Genomic DNA, 16797 nt, shown 5'->3' with positions numbered 1-16797 from the left:
CTTTGGGTTTGTCTCTTTTTTGGGTGATAACCTTCCTCAGTGCAGGAACTAAAAAGCAGTGCTTTGTTTGCATCCTCTTTGCAAATGACTTTTGCCTTTTTATACCTTAAAATTCTTGAATCTGTTTATAATATTGGGGGAGGGAGGCTTCAGAAAGAGACACAAACAACAGTAACATTTTAATACAAGCTAAAACAAAAACTTTCCACAAGAACTTTCACCTTAGTTTGTCATATAGTCTTAGGTAATAATAGATCCACCTTTGTGGCCCACTACCTTTAAATAATGAAGATGCTTCTCAAACAAGTGCTGATGGAATTCTGGATCCTGAGAGCAGGACTGTCCATTGGTCAGGGGGCCAATTTCCATGTAGTTAGGAGATGATGAGGTGTCCACAGTCTCCGTTGTAGACTTTTAGTTCAAAGTTATAAGACTTCCAAAATCTTAAGCAAGTTCCTATGATTGAAGCTTATACTGATTTGCATAAATCAGCTAATAAAGTGATTGCCTGTTGGAGAGGGCCAGACTCTAGTTTCAGCAGGGCCATCACATAGATATTTCACTGTAGACAGGTCATGACCTCTCTGGGCTCGTGTAGCTCTAAAATTCTGTCAGTCAGACAGCACGAAGAATCAGAAATGGAGAAATAACCTGCCCCTCGTGTATTCACTAAACATTAAGGGCCCAGCATTCCCAGATGTTCAGACCAAAGGCAGATAACCCTTAAAGGGAATTGGAATTGAGCAGGTAGTTTTTAAAGTGTTTGAATGACTAAGGCTGGTAAAGGAAAAAGAAAACGATTTGGTGACTCCAAAGTGGACCAGTAAGGAAGAGCTGGTCCCCTTGGTGAGGCCCTGGGATCAGATGAAAGTGGTGGGTGCTTGTTGGTGGTACAGAACCCAATAACTATCCAGAGCACAGAAAGGTGATCTGAAAGGGGGAGGCATTATTAGTAGCTCGGGGGATCAGGAAAGGCTGCCTGAGCCCTGAAGGGAGCCGGAAAGGGGGGAGGGGATGGGGAAGGAAGAGCCAGTCAGGCAATGGTCCCAGCCCTCCCTTCTATGGAGTGACTTCCCCAGCCCTCCCCCACTCCTGGGGTCTTCTCTGGGATGAGCACCAACTTGCCCTCTCTGGAGCTTGCATGTCCATTAGACTGAGAGTGCCTTTCTCCTGGGGCATAGTGGTTTCACAATAAAGCTTGCTAACTCAGACAGCACTTCAGAGCCTTCTCATCCTCTATCTAGGAGCTCACCTTATATGAGTCATACCCATTCTGCTGTGGGACCCCAAGGAACCTAAAGATTCCAACCCCCTAGGCCAAGGGAAAAACAGCTGTCTCCTGGCTCAGGTAATGAGGTGCAGCTGAGCATGACCCCAGTATGCTGATAAGCAATACCAAGGTCTGTCTGTAAGATAATATGCTGGAGGGGCAGCTAGGTGGCACAATGGATAAAGCACCTGCCCTAGATTCAGAAGGACCTGAGTTCAAATCCGGCCTCAGACACTTAACACTTACTAGCTGTGTGACCCTGGGCAAGTCACTTAACCCCAATTGCCTCACCAAAAAAAAAAAAAAAAAGAAGATATGATATGCAGGATATGGATGAATGCTACATATCCTACTGATATCCCATTATCCAAGATCCCCTCCTAGTTATCTGGCCTCAGTTTTTGCATTTCCTCTTGCTTTATCATTTCTTCCCCTTCCTTTGTTTTGTAAAGATACAAAAGACCAGGTCTTTTCTTACTCCAGTGGGACAATCACCATAGTGATGTCCTGCAGCCATATTTTCCTCTTTCCTAATAAATCTGTTTTTATTTTGAAAGATGCATCTTGAGCCTCCAATTCTTTGGGTGTGCTAGCCCCGCCCCCCACCCAGATCCAGTTTGTAAGTCCCCCCAGCAATTCCAACAGCTTTGGAAGTCTGGTGAAGCCTGTGGATCTCTTGTTCTGTTTTAAATAAAGATGGTTACAAAGGAAGACAATTTTATTAAAAATGAGCTATCAAACTAAACCAAAAAAAAAGTTCACAGATGCTAGGTCTTTAAGAACTCCTACACTAGGGATAGTGGTGACATCAACAAGAACTTGTGTCCAGAATAATGGTTGTGACTTCTGAGGGAAAATATGGGCCCCCCCTCTAAAGCTGATTGAAGTTGTCTGGAGAACAATTAATGTCTGGACCACGCGTGCTTACTAATGGCTCCTTTCCTCCCCCCTCCCCAGTAATCAGGATCACATGATAAGAGAGACCCAGGGCTGGTCATGTCTGGGAGGAGTTTAAGGGCTGCCCCTTTGACTATACTACATTTCCATTGGTTAGTGTTTGGCGCTAGTGTCTTGGTGTACAGATTGTGGCTGGGGAAGAAGGGAGGGGCCAGCCAGGTTGAGATAAAAGAGCTCTAAGTCCCACACTCACTGCCATTTCAATTAAGGAGCTGGCCGTTCACGCTCAAATGTATAAATAAGGACCTTTGATACTTCTCCAACTCTGAGTCCCAGAGATTTTTAAATGGGGTTTCTCACAACTTCCTACTGTCCTCTGCCCAGATAGACCATATCTGGAGTATTGAGTTCACTTCTGGATGCCACATTTTAGGAAGGATGTTGATAAAGGTGTCCCTGAGGATGTGACGACTCAAGGCTTTGTCAGCTAAGGATCCATTGATGGAGCTGAAAGCTTATCAGGTTCTTGATAACCGGATGAATATTTTAAGGACTGCTATGTAGAAAAGAATCAGATGTTTTCTGTGCAGCCCCAGCTGTTCAGATGAGGAACAGACAGGAATTACAGAAATGCATAATGTGAGTGGCCATTTCAGCCAACCCATTTACAAAAGACATGCCTGGCTATATTTGACAAAAGGAATCATCAGCCTATGTTTGAAAGTCTCCAAGAAGGGGAGCTCACTGCATACTGGGAAAGCTCTCATAGCTGGGAATGTTTTCCTGACATTCAGTCTTAATTGGTTCCCTTGCTTTTGCTATTTTATGCTCCTGGTTTTGGTCTTTGGGGTCAAAGAGAATATGTCTGATCCCATCTCTGTGTGACCACTCTCTCATGTGCCCCCTCAGGCTTTTCTCAGCCTAAACATCTCTAGGTCCCTCATCCAGTCCTTATGTGATGTGGGATCAAGGCCCTTCACCATCCTAGCTGCTCTCCAAATTGTAGTTAGAGGGAATACTTCTTGACAATCAGAGCTATCAAAAATTGGAATGGCAGCTAGATGGCGTAGTGGATAGAGCACCGGCCCTGGAGTCAGGAGTACCTGAGTTCAAATCCGGCCTCAGACACTTAACACTTACTAGCTGTGTGACCCTGGGCAAATCGCTTAACCCCAATTGCCTCACTAAAAAAAAAAAAAAAAAATTGGAATGGACTGCTTCAAGAGGTGGTCAGTTTCCCATGACGTGGGGATAAATTAGGATATTAGGATAACGCAGAAGTTTCTCCCCTGTGAGGAGCAAAACCAAAGGTGGTGACCAGATGACAGGACTGACATATCAAGGAATCAAGGGACTATAAAAGTTTATCTTGGCCAATTAGGTAACAGGACAGACACACCTACCAAGTAGGGAAAGATTAAATTCCATAGCAGGAAAGTCAGCTCAGGACTACTACCTGAGCTAGGAGAAAGAGATAACTCCAGAGGTCAGGATTATCATTCCAAAAGAAAAATCCCTCTGACTCTCAGGAATCTTTCCCCACCCTTCCCCCAAAAGGAACTTTTCATTGTCGGGTGGTCACCCCATCTATCCTCTATAAAAGCTTTTGCCTTCCTTCTGTTCTGGGAGGAAGATATTCCTGAGCAATCTCCTCCCCTTGTCTTAGTCCATTTCTCTAGCATCCAATAACAAACCATTTTAATTCTAATTAGACTGTGTTTGAGAGTGCAATTCTTTACAGAGGTATACCTAAGGATCCCCACCACCATTTTCCTGTGATACACATCACTAAAGGCTTTGTGATGTTTAAAATCTAAATGTGGGTTCTAACCTGCCCCCCTAGTTTTTTGGGGGAAGCTGGCTAAAATCACTGATAAATTCAGCAAGAGTTTAGGCTTTTAAGGATTTATTAAAATATATCAGAAGTTAGTGAAGAGAGAGAGAGAGATTGAGAACATTCCTTATAGCATGGAAAATTCTAGCTTAGATCTATTTGGTATAGCCAGAGTGAAAAAACAAAAACCTTCCTTTCCTAGCAGCCCACATGAAGTTCTGCCACCAAGCTGATGGCCAAATGAAAAGAGGCCCTCTCTTTTTCTCCACCTCTCCTGCCAGGAGCTAATTCCTCAACAAAAGAAGAGCCCGCTTCAGCGAGCCTCCACTTCCTAGTTCCTGTCTCCCTCCCCAAAAAGGGGAGGCCCTTCAAGCTAATTGGTTGAGAGTGGTCTCCAGCTGACGTCAGTAGTCCACAGCCTCTGAGAACACGTCACTCGGGGCCAGCCAGGTGTGGTCTCCATCCAATCACCCTTAAGTAGGTAGTCAGTTTCTCAGTCTCACCCAATTCAAACAATTCTAAATCAATCTTCAGGTGGGGTCCCTGGGCGCCTGCCAAATCCCATTATTTTATCACAGCTTAGAAGAGGTTAGAAGGACTAGGCATAGCAATTGACAAAAAAAACCCTTTTTTTCTTGGACCAGCAATTAAATGAAATGCAATAAACCTTTATTAAGCATCTACCATGTGCCCGGTACTGTGTTAAGCACTCCTTCAAAGTATTTTTAAATTCTGGTCTGCTGGATGGCCACTTTTCAGGCATGTTGGGAGTCAGTCAGTCAACCAGTATTTATTAAGGTGCCAATTGTGGCGACTCCTTTTCTGTTTTGGGTTGGACTAGGTGACCTTAATTCAATCCAACAAGCATTTATTAAGTCCCATAGGAGAAACCTCTGCTATGTCCTGGGACCCCTGGGGCTCTGTATGTCTATGATTCTATCTTTGGACAATGCAGTGAGTCTTCTGGCAATAGGAAATGACTGCTTGAATGAATAGGCTGCATATGAAGCCATTAGTGAGACAACTGGAGCCCTGGGGACTGACTAGTAGGCTTGAAGCTTTTCTCCTTGACTACTTTAAATTCTCCTCTTTCCAAAAAAGGGGGGTGGGGTGGAGGAGAGATGATTAAAGGCTTTGCGCTTTTCAGAGCAGAACAAATAGGACATCTGGACCCAAACCAAGCCCAGCCAGAGCCAGAAAGGCCAAAATCTTCCTGCCTGAGGTCATCTTCCCTCCTCTTGGGAGCTGAGTGGGGTGAGAGGAGATGAGCGCTTGATAGCCGATTGTGTGGCTTCTCTCTGACTTCGAGACCCACCTGGTACAACTGGAGGAGAGGGATCATCTTCTTATCCTCCTGACTCTTGGTTGCTGAAGGCTTAATGTCAGGATGCAGCAATAAACTCCCCAGGGCTGCCTGTGGGAGGAACCTTTCTGCCATCTCAGGGAGGTAGGTACACTATCATCCCCCTTTTATAGTGGAGTAAATTGAGGCAAATAGGGATCAAGTGACCTGCCCAGGGTCACGCAGTTTAGTGTCTCAGGCTCTATTTGTTAAGAAAGTACTTTACAGAGGTGACTAGAGGGCCCCTCCAGCTGCAGGCCACACTCAGAAAACAACATCTCTGGCTGCTTTGTATAGGCCCTTTCTCGGGGTCAGGCTCCCATCCTAACTTTCACCTTCCCACCCCCTTGAAGTTCTTTGGAGAAGCCAGCTGAGATCATTTGCATAATCAAGCCCAGCTGCCCCCAGGAAAAGATCAGGGGTAGAGAAAGGAGCAAGATTATTCCTCCAAGCCCCAAGACTCTGTTGGTGGGTGATGTGAGTCAAAAGCATCTCACCCAAGTGCTGGGAAAATAAATAGCCAGCAACTCACCTTGACCTAACCTAGAGTAAAAAACCAATCGAGAGTGGTGAGATCTATACAGGATAGATTGGGGGGTGATCTCAGAGGGAAGGCACTAAGACCGGGAAAAGCTTCTGGCTGAAAGTGGGACTTTTGTTGTGACCTGCAGGAAGCCTGCAGGTAGAGATGAGAAAAGGAAACAGTTCCAGGTCTAGGGGACAGCCAGTAAAAAGGCCTGGAGTCAGGAGATAGAGGGCCTTGTTCAGGAAACATCAAGGAGCCTACGGTTACTGGATCCCAGAGTATATGGAGGGGAGTAAGGTACAAGAAGGTGGGACTCCCTTGGTGGGAAGGAGGAGCCAGGAGCCTTTCCTAGGCTTCTTTAATCTTAGTGCCTTCACTCTGAGACCATCCTAATTTCCTGTTAGATGGTGGAGAATCTCTAACCAGGTCTCTGAAGGTCTCCTGTTTCTCTATGGATTAAGAGGCAAGGCCTGCCCATCGTTATTTTACAAATAACATTATTCTATGTTTTAAAACCTTTGAGCCTGTGTGCTTGTAAGGGGAGCTGGTGGCTACTCCTGAGGAGCACCAGATAAGGACTTCTAGCTTCAATCTCGATGGAGCAATTAGCCAGGTGAGTAAGAAGTTCCCAGCATGGGTTGAACCTCTGGGCTATACTTATAAGCACACTGATGTTCTGAAATGTGAAGGAAGAAGGAAATTCGTTTTTATGCCCGTTTGTGGTCCTTATTCTAGATTCTCCACCGCAGTGTTAGAAACAACAGGCAATATAACCAAGGCAAAGGACACAGGTAAGACCATTTTTGTGATGTGGAAGATTATACTAAAGAAGCGAGGGGTGAATAGAAGGTAACATTATATTAACTTGTTGGAGAAATGTTGATTTGTTGGCAACACCATCAGGTAGGCAGAATAGGTCCTGAATATATAAAGGCATTTTGTTGAATATTAAAATATAGGTTTTGTATCTGCCTGTCTCCTACCAACAGATCAGAGAATAAACAGATCAGAGAAATTATATCTTATAATATCTCCTACAAAACCAGATCAGAGGGTGGGGCAGCTAGGTGGCGCAGTGGGTAGAGCAGCGGTCCTGGAGTCAGGAGTACCTGAGTTCAAATCCGGCCTCAGACACTTGACACTTACTAGCTGTGTGACCCTGGTCGAGTCACATAGCCCTCATTGCCCTGCCAAAAAAGAAAAAAAAGTAGAATTTAAGCAAAAGCAGATCAGAGAACATGATACCTGTCCTCCTACAAAACAGATCAGAGACAGACAGACAAACATAATATCAATTTAATATATTGTCCCAAGAAGAAAGACATAATGTGTGGATTCACCCCTCCCAAGAGGGAAGCTCAAAGCTCCCCTTCTTTCTAAGGGTTTTTAAAGTTTCTTGCTCACTGGTTACAGGGTGATGTCAGTTTTATTAGCATGATACAAATTAACTTAAAATAAATACTATAACAGGTAGCTTAAAGACACAGGAAGGGTTTACCAAGGACAAGGATGTCTAGATATTTGCTCTTTACTCTTCAGGGGAAAGAAGATAGTCAATGGGGACTCATTAGTTGAAGTAAACTTCAAAAGGGTCATTTTGATTTGTTTATTATCTTGGGGACAGAAGTTAGTAAATAGGGACTTAATTGCTAGCTGTCTGGGTTCAGACTGAAGTTTTAGCCAATGGGCATTTTTCAGGGTCTCATAAAATCCATTTGGATAATAAGTACTTCCATCAAATCCAGGTGATCCATATATTCATATTCCCAAGGCATTCCTTTGGAACATTTAAGGTAAACTTCAATCACAATGAAAAAGAATCATCAGAATGACCACATTATTGGAATTGGAGGGTGAAGATAAGCATGAAAGCTCATATGTATGAAACTGCTACAAATAGGACCCCTCCTCCCGGGACATGGCTTCATCTCAATAGAAGAAAGCCACACCCCAAGGGCAAGGCAGTGCACTGAAAGCATTGAATTCCGAATTGGAAGGTTCTTTTGAGGCACTTAATGCAGTCCTACGAATAAGCACAATGTCCTTTAGAGCATAATAGCACATTAAGGTTTATAAAGCACTTTTCAGATTTTGTCTCTTTTGATCCCTGGGGAGTAGGTGCTATCATTATCTCCATTTTACAAATGAGGAAACTGATGCAAATAGAGGTTAAGTGAGGTCGCACAGATATCAAGAATCCAATTTAGGATTTGTTTTCCCCCTCTTGACTCTAAGACTGGGGCTCTATCCACTAAACCATCTTATTGATTTGGAGTCAGAGGGGGTACAAATCCAGGGTCTGCGACTTATCACCTGCCTTGTCTTGGGCAGATTACTCAGTCATACTGGGTCTGTCTTCTCATTTGTAAAATGAGGTTGGACTAGATGGTTTCTGAGATCTCTTTCAGCCTGAAACATAAAACCCTGTAAATCAATAGTCTCCAAACTATTTTTTAATAAGTACATTATCAGTCAAGGGCAGCAAGGTGGCGCCATAGAGAACCAGGCCTGGAGTCAGGAAGACTCATCGTCATGAGCTCTAATCTGGTCTCAGATACCAGCTGTATGAACCTGGGCAAGTCATTTCACCTGGTTTGCCTCAGTTTCCTCATATGTAAAATGAGCTGGAGAAGGGAATAGCAAACCATTCCAATATTTTTGCTGAAGAAACCCCAAATGGGGTCACAAAGAATCAGACATGACTGAAATGACTGAACAATGATAATCTGTCCAAATATTTTGAACATGTCTCTAATATTTATAAATTATCCACAAGTACTTCTACCCCAATATATTTTAGACATTATAAAAAGACACAAACTAGATATTTTAAAAGTATGAGATAATGGTGATTAAGTATTTCCAAAATATTTTTATTAATAAGTATTTTAGTAAAAGTAATATGGTGTAATTAGGCCTTATTGTGTCTTGAAAGATCTTGGTTTGATACTTTGTGATTCAGTAATTCCTTTGCCTTGCTCTAACTTCATTATATTTTCGTGCTTGGTTTTCATGACTTTGATAACTGAAAATGAGACTCCACCAAGGTCCAAACAGAAAGAACAAAATCCAAAACAAAAAGACTTACTGGCTGTTCTTACTAACTCAAGTTTCTCATTTCTGAGTGCTCTCCACCAGTTATAAGAAGGGATTTGTTCAGCTGGTAAATTTCCATCTGCCCTTATGCCCGCCCATTGTTCCTATAGACTAATCATAAGTTGCTATGAAATCCACTGAAACTCTTTACTGGGAAGATTTTTAAACAAGTTAGAAAATGGTTTCCAAGTTGTTGTTGTGTGCAAATATTAGTGTTTGGGTTTTTTTGTGTGATCCCAACTTCATTTTGGCAAAAAAAGCTTTGTTTTCAAATGACCTGCTATGCATGATGGCTCCATATTATCATTAGTTAGTATCTCGAGACATAATAAAAACGTGTTTTTTTTTGTTGTTGTTCAGTTGTTTCAGTTATGTTTGACCCTTTGTGACCCCATATAGGGTTTTCTTGGCAGAGATACAGGAGTGGTTTGCTATTTCCTTCTCCAGCTCATTTTACAGATGAGGAAAATGAGGTGAAAAGGGTTAAGTGACTTGCCCAGGGTCACACAGCTAGGAAGTATCAGAGGCCAAATTTAAACTCAGGTCATCCTGACTCCAGACCTAGTATTCTACCCACTGGGCCACCCAGCTACACTAAATGTAGGGTAATGTTTCTCATTAGCAAATAGTGGGTGAAGATTCATATTCCTAATATAATAAATGATTTCCAATGATATAATAAATTTACCATAATACAATAATATATTTATGATAATATAATAAATACTAATTCACATTTCCAACAAATTAATCATTTGAATGTTTCGATGTGTTATTGGATTAGATGTGCTGACAAAAAGCTTCTGTTAGAATAATAGCATTGGGCTGTTTTCTGCTGGTGGACTAGTGAATCGCAGGATTAGCGTTGTCTTCAGTCTGGGTGGGGAGGCTTGACAGGAAAGTGTGTGTGTGTGTGTGTGTGTGTGTGTGTGTGTGTGTGTGTGTGTGTGTGGGAGAGGGGGAGAGGAAGAGGGAGGGAGAGGGAGGGAGGGAGGGAGGGGGAGAGGGGGAGAGGGGGAGGGGGAGAGAGGGGGAGAGAGGGGGAGAGAGGGGGAGAGAGGGGGAGAGAGGGGGAGAGAGGGGGAGAGAGAGGGAGAGGGGGAGGGTCAGGTAAGTGAAAACCAGACAAAGTCATCTACAAAGTCCCTTAACCAGGCACACCACACACAAGCTCCCACTCCTACCTTTGGCCTGGCTGTTTTCATGACAGACGTGCCCTTTCTCCCCTCTCTCTTCCCAGGCTCCCACCAAGAGTCAGTTTAAATAATAGCTTTTGTATGGGGGGTTCTTTCCTGCTTTGTCATGGCTCTTCCCCTCACCCCCCTCCCAGACGCCAGTGCCTTTCCCTCTTAGATTACTTCCTGTTTCTCTTGTATGTCTCTCGTGTGTACATAGTTGTTAGTAAATTGTTTCCCCCATTAGAATGTGTAACGATTGGAATAACGCCACCTGCTGGAGACTTACTGTAGAAGAGTTCTGCCCATGAAGCGAAGGTCTTTGAGGGCAAGACCAGGTGTCTTTTCTTTGGCGTCAGGAAGTGATGCGGGCTAGTGGGAGGAGGAAGGAAGAGACTGGCGCTTGGGCTCACGCTCTTTCCTCTGGACTCTGGTGGAGAAGGGAGCTAGAAATGTGCTCTCCCTTTAATAGATAGGAATCTAGGCCTTTCTCTCTCTCTTTACCAAATTCTTATTCTCCTTAATAAATGCTTAAAAGTCTAACTCTTGCTAAAGCTTGTAATTTATTGGCGACCACTCATTAGATATTTTAGACAGTTTAGCTAGAATTTTAGCCCTTAACAGATGGCTGACCACGAAGAGGAAAGCTAAACCTCAGTCTTCTGATCTTCTGGTTGTGTAAGACATTTCCCCTACCCTCTCCCTTTAACTGCTAAGTACTGGCTGTGTTTTCCCTTTAAATTTTTTCGAATGGACCTTTTAAACTCTCTAATTACCCTATTTTTGATTTTAGTCTGTTTAACCAGACAAATGGGAGATAAGATCATGTTAATGCTTTGTTTTTGTGAATTTTCTATTTTTCTTTTTCTTTTTGTTAAAAGAGCCAGCAACATAACACAAGGAAATATCTCCCCCTCTCCCAACCATGCTTTTTCAGAGAAACCTGAAGAGATTCCCACAGCTTTTTCCAGTTCTAACACTAATTGTTGCTTTAATTTTGCATGCCTGGAGGCAATAACCCACCCTGTTTACAGTCTTTACTTTCCTGAGGAAAAACAAGAGTGGTGGTGGCTTTATATTGCAGATAGGAAGGAACAAACATTGATATCTATGCCATACCATGTGTGCACGTTAAAAGATATGGAAGAGGTAGAACCTTGAGGGCAGAAACTTAGTTTGCCAGTGCATCACATAGCACCTGACACATAGCAGGTGCTTAACAAATCAATGCTTGTTGACTCTGCACTTAAACCTCGCACTGTTCACCCAAAACAATATCACAAGTCCACTAGCCATTGCATTGCCGCTAGATTTATGACAAGAGAACCAACCCTGCTGGTGGAGCCCAAAGAGCTCACCATCCATGCAGAAGTTTGCATATTTATGACAGGACAACAAAGGGAGGAGGAAGCCACACAAACCTCCACTTGAAGGGGCCTGACATGGGAGGGGCAAAGGTGGTAAAAGGTGTGAAAAAGGCAAAACCCCTCCCAGAGGGGAGGAGCAAGGCCGTGGCAAATGCTCTATTCTTTTCTCTTGAAGATGGGATGGTCTGCTTATTGACAAGGTCCCAGGCGTACAAGCAGTTTCTCAGCCTAGCGCAGACTGACTGGTGCCTGTCAATGCCCAAGGATACACAGGGAGTCCAGCTGGGAATACAAACAACAAATTATGTCAGCTGGGGGAGCGGGGCTTCATCCTTGACACATTCAGGGCCTCTCTGGGTCCAGTGTTTTTGGAAAATATGGTAATTCAAAAGGACAAGTTCAGGGGAACCCTTAACATTCCTTAACAGCACTCAGAAGAGCAGTAGTTGCTAAGGCACGAGCAGTAGTTGCTAAGGCACATAGTAGGTGCTTAATAAGTGCCTGACTTGTTGAAGAAATGAATCATATAAAAGGCAAATGAACCTGTGATAGCTTGCCTATCAACTTCTGTATTGTATTATCCCAACTCTTCACTAAATATGGCCTCTGTACCAAGGAAGGAGGTTACCACTCAGTATCAAGTCATATATTAAATATTGGAAAACTTAATTCCTTTTAAAAATTTAAGTAAAAATAATGTGTCCCAAAATGTCCCAAGTGAACATCCAGGGAAGCCCTTGGGAGGCCAGCACCTTACTTTGTAGACTACTCTCTAGGGAGTGACACAGACAACCAACACCATGGACTCTTTTTCATTTCTGATTTTGATGCTCTATCCCCAGCAACTGTCACAGTATTGGACACATAGTAGGTGCTTAATAAATGCTTGTAGAATTGAATTCAATTCACTGAATTCAATTGTACTGAGGTGAATTGACAAGGATTTCAGAGAAAGGTGAAGTCACTTTAGATTGGTATTGTTGGTTCTACCTTTAAAGACAGGCAGATATTGTTATCACTGTCTCTTTTCCCAGGAAATTTTTTTTTCAAATTTTCAGGCTTTGATTTAGTAAATTCCTTTTCATTTGCCCAGTTGTAAAGTGGGCCCACCCATACTCACCTTACAGGACTGCTTTTGTCATGATTAAAATCTGTAAATTAGGCAAACTGAGGCAAAAGATTTCCAGGAATGATTGGTTTATTACCAATGGATAGAAATTTGCCAATAAAATTTGTCTAAGACCACCTCATTTAGTACAAGACCCTGGTTGTGAACTCTCAGAGCATTTTTATAAGTATAATTAGAGGGACATTAGGAAGGGGAACATAAGCAATGAATGAGGAATGTTGATCACATTGATGCACATGGATGTTTACATTTTCTGATTGGCTGGGGTATTACAAGCGTTTCATTATCAGCACGGAAATCTAACTTGTGTAAGCATCTCTGAAAGGGAAACTTTACAGGACTATAGAATTTTAACAGATGAACAATGCTGAAGGTGTAGGCATTCCTATATCCATGTGACTATAATAGTGGAGTGATTATGATTTATACTCTGCCACAAGGTTTTTTAATAGGAATGAGGAACCCAGCCCATCAGCTGATGGATTAATAGTTCACATTGTGAAAATCAAAGGCAATAATGAATATGAAAGTGTGTGGTTCAGAGATGAAACAATCAGCAAGTTTTTATTAGGTTCCTATTACATGCCATGCACTGGGCTGTTGACTTGATGTCCAAAGACATAAAGAAAACAGTCCCTGCCCACAAGGGGTTTATAATCTTTAAGATCTCTACTGGTCACCCTCATCAACCTATGGAAGCTTCCTGTAACTCATGGAAACTCTCTGAACCCTCCCCTAAAATCATACCCATTGTAGGAGTTATAAAAGCAGGAGAGAAAAAATAATCAAGCAAAGGAAAACAGAACAAAAAACCCTCTGGCTCCAGTGCTTGAGGCAGGGGAGGAAAGGTGTTGGTCCTTTGTCCATAGCATCACAGGATATTAGATTGAGAGCTGGAGGGACCTTAGAGATGCCCTTTCTCCTCACTTTAGATAAGAAAACTGAGGCAGAGGTTTAGGTGACTTGCCCAAGGTCTCCCAGCTAGTAAATGTCAGGGATGGAATTTGAAGCCAGGTCCTTGGACTCTAAGTCCAGTAAAGACTCTTTGTGCTTTCCTTTTGATGGCATTAATGTCTCTCCTTTTTCTGAGTGGGAAGCTTCCACTTGGGCTACAGCGACCCTCTGTTTGTCTCTCTTTCCTCTTCTCCCCTGCTAGATTTCTCTCCTTTTCCCCACCAATCTCCAAAGGGCAGGGTGACTGACCATAGAAGATGAGGATGGTTCCAGGTCCTTCCCTGTTCCACCTTGAGGACCGCCCCAGAGGCCTAGATTGGTCTACATCACTCGAGGAAGGGCACAGATTTGGTAGGGGATAGGAGAGATGGTTATCCCCATTCGGAAGTCCAGGCTTAGCTGGGTGTCTGGGGGAGCCTGGAAAGTGAAATTCTGGAGCAGACAAGTGAAGAAAAGGAAAAGCTCAGCTCGAGCCAGCTGTTCTCCCAGGCAGACCCTCTTTCCTGAAAGGCAAGATCAGAAAACAGTGAATCCTATAATACCTGGCACAGGCAGTAGGTCTGGCTAGGGGGTCTAGAGGGCCTGGGTTTGAATCCTACCATTGGGATGGGCCTTAACTCTATTCAGTGACTTGTCCACATTTATAATCTTCATAATAATCAGAGTTAGAATTTGAACCCAAGTCTACTCCATTCTATATCAGGTACCATATCTGCCATGCCATGCTACTGCCAACCTCAGAGACTTAGTACAGTGGGAATACTTCCTCTGTAAGCAGAGAACCTGGGTTCAGATCACACCTTGGATGCTTCTCACCCAGGTGGCATTGGACAAGTCATCTGACCTGAGTGGGCCCAAGTTTACTCATCTGTGGAAGGATGGAGTTGGACTATGTGAGAAGGATGAGTGAGGCTGCCCAGCTTGTTAGGACATTGGCGTTCCCATCTCCATCCCTACGTACAGGCTGATTCCCCGGATTAGTTGGCACCTGCTCCTCCCTGCTGCCCATTCAAAACCCCAACTTCCTTCAAGGCTCAGCTCAGAGGCTGTCTTAACTTATAAGGGTATTCTCCTTGCTGAAATTCCTTTGTATTTACTTAGGCTCTGTATATCACAGATTGGAGGGTGTAAGGGACCTTTCAGGCCACCTACTCCAACCCCCTCAATTATGAGAGGTGAAAAACAGGCCCAGAGAGTGTCTGAGTTACCCCAAGTCACGCAACTAAGAAGAGGCACAATTAAAACTCGGATCCTCCGCCTTGGAATTTCTGGGATGCTTGGGTCACAGCTTCAGAGTTCGAAGAAACATTATTGGCCAAACTATTCCAATTCCCTACATTGAAAGATGAGAAAATGGAGGCCTGGGAAGTTTATCCCAGAGACATCCAGAGATATCCTCTAGACCACCTAGATACCAGAGCTTGGGGTGGTAGATAAGCTTCGCAAATTCTAGAATCCTTGCAAAGGGTCTGTAAAACCAGTGGCAAAACCCTGAGCTGAGGATGAAACTCTCCTCCCTTCAACAACCTTATAGTCTAAACATCGGCTAGTTTAAATGTTTGTCGTGATGTACTTTCCCAGTCAGTGAATATTACTACCATATGCTCCACCACACGAGTATGGGTTTCAGGGAGTGGAGTCTACAAAGTTTCTCAATGTGAAAAATGTTGGTGTCCCATTTAGTTTCCATTGAGTGTGGCTCACCTATTGAGAACGGCAGAAAGGATTCTCTCTTCTTAAATTGACCATTCTCCAGAAAATGTTCCGGGTTGAAGGTTTCTGGGGTATCCCACTCCTCGGGGTCCTTGTGCAAGGCAGTCAAGTTGGTCATCAGTATGGTCCCCTGGAAACAAGAGGAAAGAACGGAGTCCAAGAAACCTTGAGGTAGAAGGGTCTGGTCCACCCTCCTATTTTACAGAAGAGGGACTTGTGGGCCAGAAAGGTAGAGAACTGCCCAAGGCCACACAGCTTTTTAGTAGCCAAAACTGTTGTAGAACTCAAGACATCTTTTGAACAGGGGCTCACAACCTGTGACCCCTTTAGGAAGCTGGCCGAGTCCATGGACCCCATCTCAGAATCACATTTTTAAATGCATCTACTGAAATACACAGGACTACAAAGGAAACTGGTTACATCTGAAGACAGCCTCACAATCTAACCAAAACCAAATAAAATTTTTTAAAAATGAGTTCATGTTCCCCAAGTTAATAACTCCTGCCTTAGAGGTTCATAAGCTTAGAAGTGGAAGGGATTGTAGAGGTCATTGGGTCCAACTCTCATTTTACAAATGAATAAACTGAGACATGGGGAGGTGGACTCACTGAAAGTCACCCAGGTTGTGTCAGAAGGGGGAAAAGAATGCAAACTGCCTTACCCTGTACTGCCACTTCTGGGCAAGTGTGATGCCAAACAGCACCGGGCAATTTGTCTACCAGTAGGCCTCTGCCCCATCTGGGACCTAATGCCTACCTATGACTTAGCTCAAAAGCTAATGAGTAAGTTTCTGGGATAGCCATGTGCCTTAAATTAGAAAATTCTTTCAGAAGTCCTATTAGAAATGATGGTTAAAAATGTCAGATAATGGGAAAGACCAATGAGATTGGAGATGAGGGAGCTGATTCAAAATTTTTTGATACAATCGGGTTAACATATAGGAGTATTGATGTAGGGCTGGGAGCCTTCTCATTTTGATAGATGAGAAAACTGAGAGTGACAGGTGAAGTGACCTGTCCAGGATCACACATCTCAGGATTTGAGCCCTGGTCTTCCAGACTTTAATGTCAATACTCTCCTCACTCTTCCAACTTGTCTCTCTGCCTCCATACTGAAACTAAGTCTTCCTTATTACTTCAGTCCCACATTCCACTTCCCCCAAATGTTCCCTTTCTTCTTCTTTCTAAGGACTCTGTAAATCCCATCCATCCATCCATCCATCCATCCATCCTTCAATGCTCAACTCACTCGTGTCATCTTTGTGAAGCTATCCTTGACCTTGTAACGATTGGAATAACGCCACCTGCTGGATACTAACTGTAGAAGAGTTCTGCCCATGAAGCGAAGGTCTTTGAGGGCAAGACCAGGAGTCTTTTCTTTGGTATCAGGAAGTGACGCGGACTAGTGGGAGGAGGAAGGAGGAGACGGAGGCGCGCTTTCCTGAGGACTCTGGTGGAGAGCGGAGCTAGAAATGTGCTCTCCCTTTAATAGATA

The 16797-nt window shown here is 43.5% G+C and overlaps 1 protein-coding gene across 5 annotated transcripts in view; it reads right to left on the bottom strand.

Moving 5' to 3' along the window:
• Positions 1–6995: 6995 nt before the first annotated feature.
• LOC122752760 (cytochrome P450 2J2-like) overlaps positions 6996–16797 on the bottom strand; it is a 40657-nt gene continuing 30855 nt past the window's right edge. For 3 of the 5 annotated variants that reach the window (XM_043999654.1, XM_043999655.1, XM_043999656.1), the window contains 2 exons: positions 15295–15433; positions 13174–14093 (listed from right to left, as the gene is read on the bottom strand). In XM_043999654.1, coding sequence (XP_043855589.1) covers positions 13912–14093; positions 15295–15433 — 321 coding nt within the window. In that variant the 3' untranslated portion in view covers positions 13174–13911. Of the gene's footprint in view, positions 7057–11763; positions 11790–13173; positions 14094–15294; positions 15434–16797 lie in introns of those variants that run through there. The other 2 variants (XR_006356206.1, XR_006356207.1) reach the window with 2 other exon arrangements.

Source organism: Dromiciops gliroides, chromosome 4 (assembly GCF_019393635.1).
Source record: "Dromiciops gliroides isolate mDroGli1 chromosome 4, mDroGli1.pri, whole genome shotgun sequence".
Classification (NCBI taxonomy): domain Eukaryota; kingdom Metazoa; phylum Chordata; class Mammalia; order Microbiotheria; family Microbiotheriidae; genus Dromiciops; species Dromiciops gliroides.
Note: the sequence above shows the minus strand (reverse complement) of the source record. Positions and strands in the feature narration are given on the sequence as shown.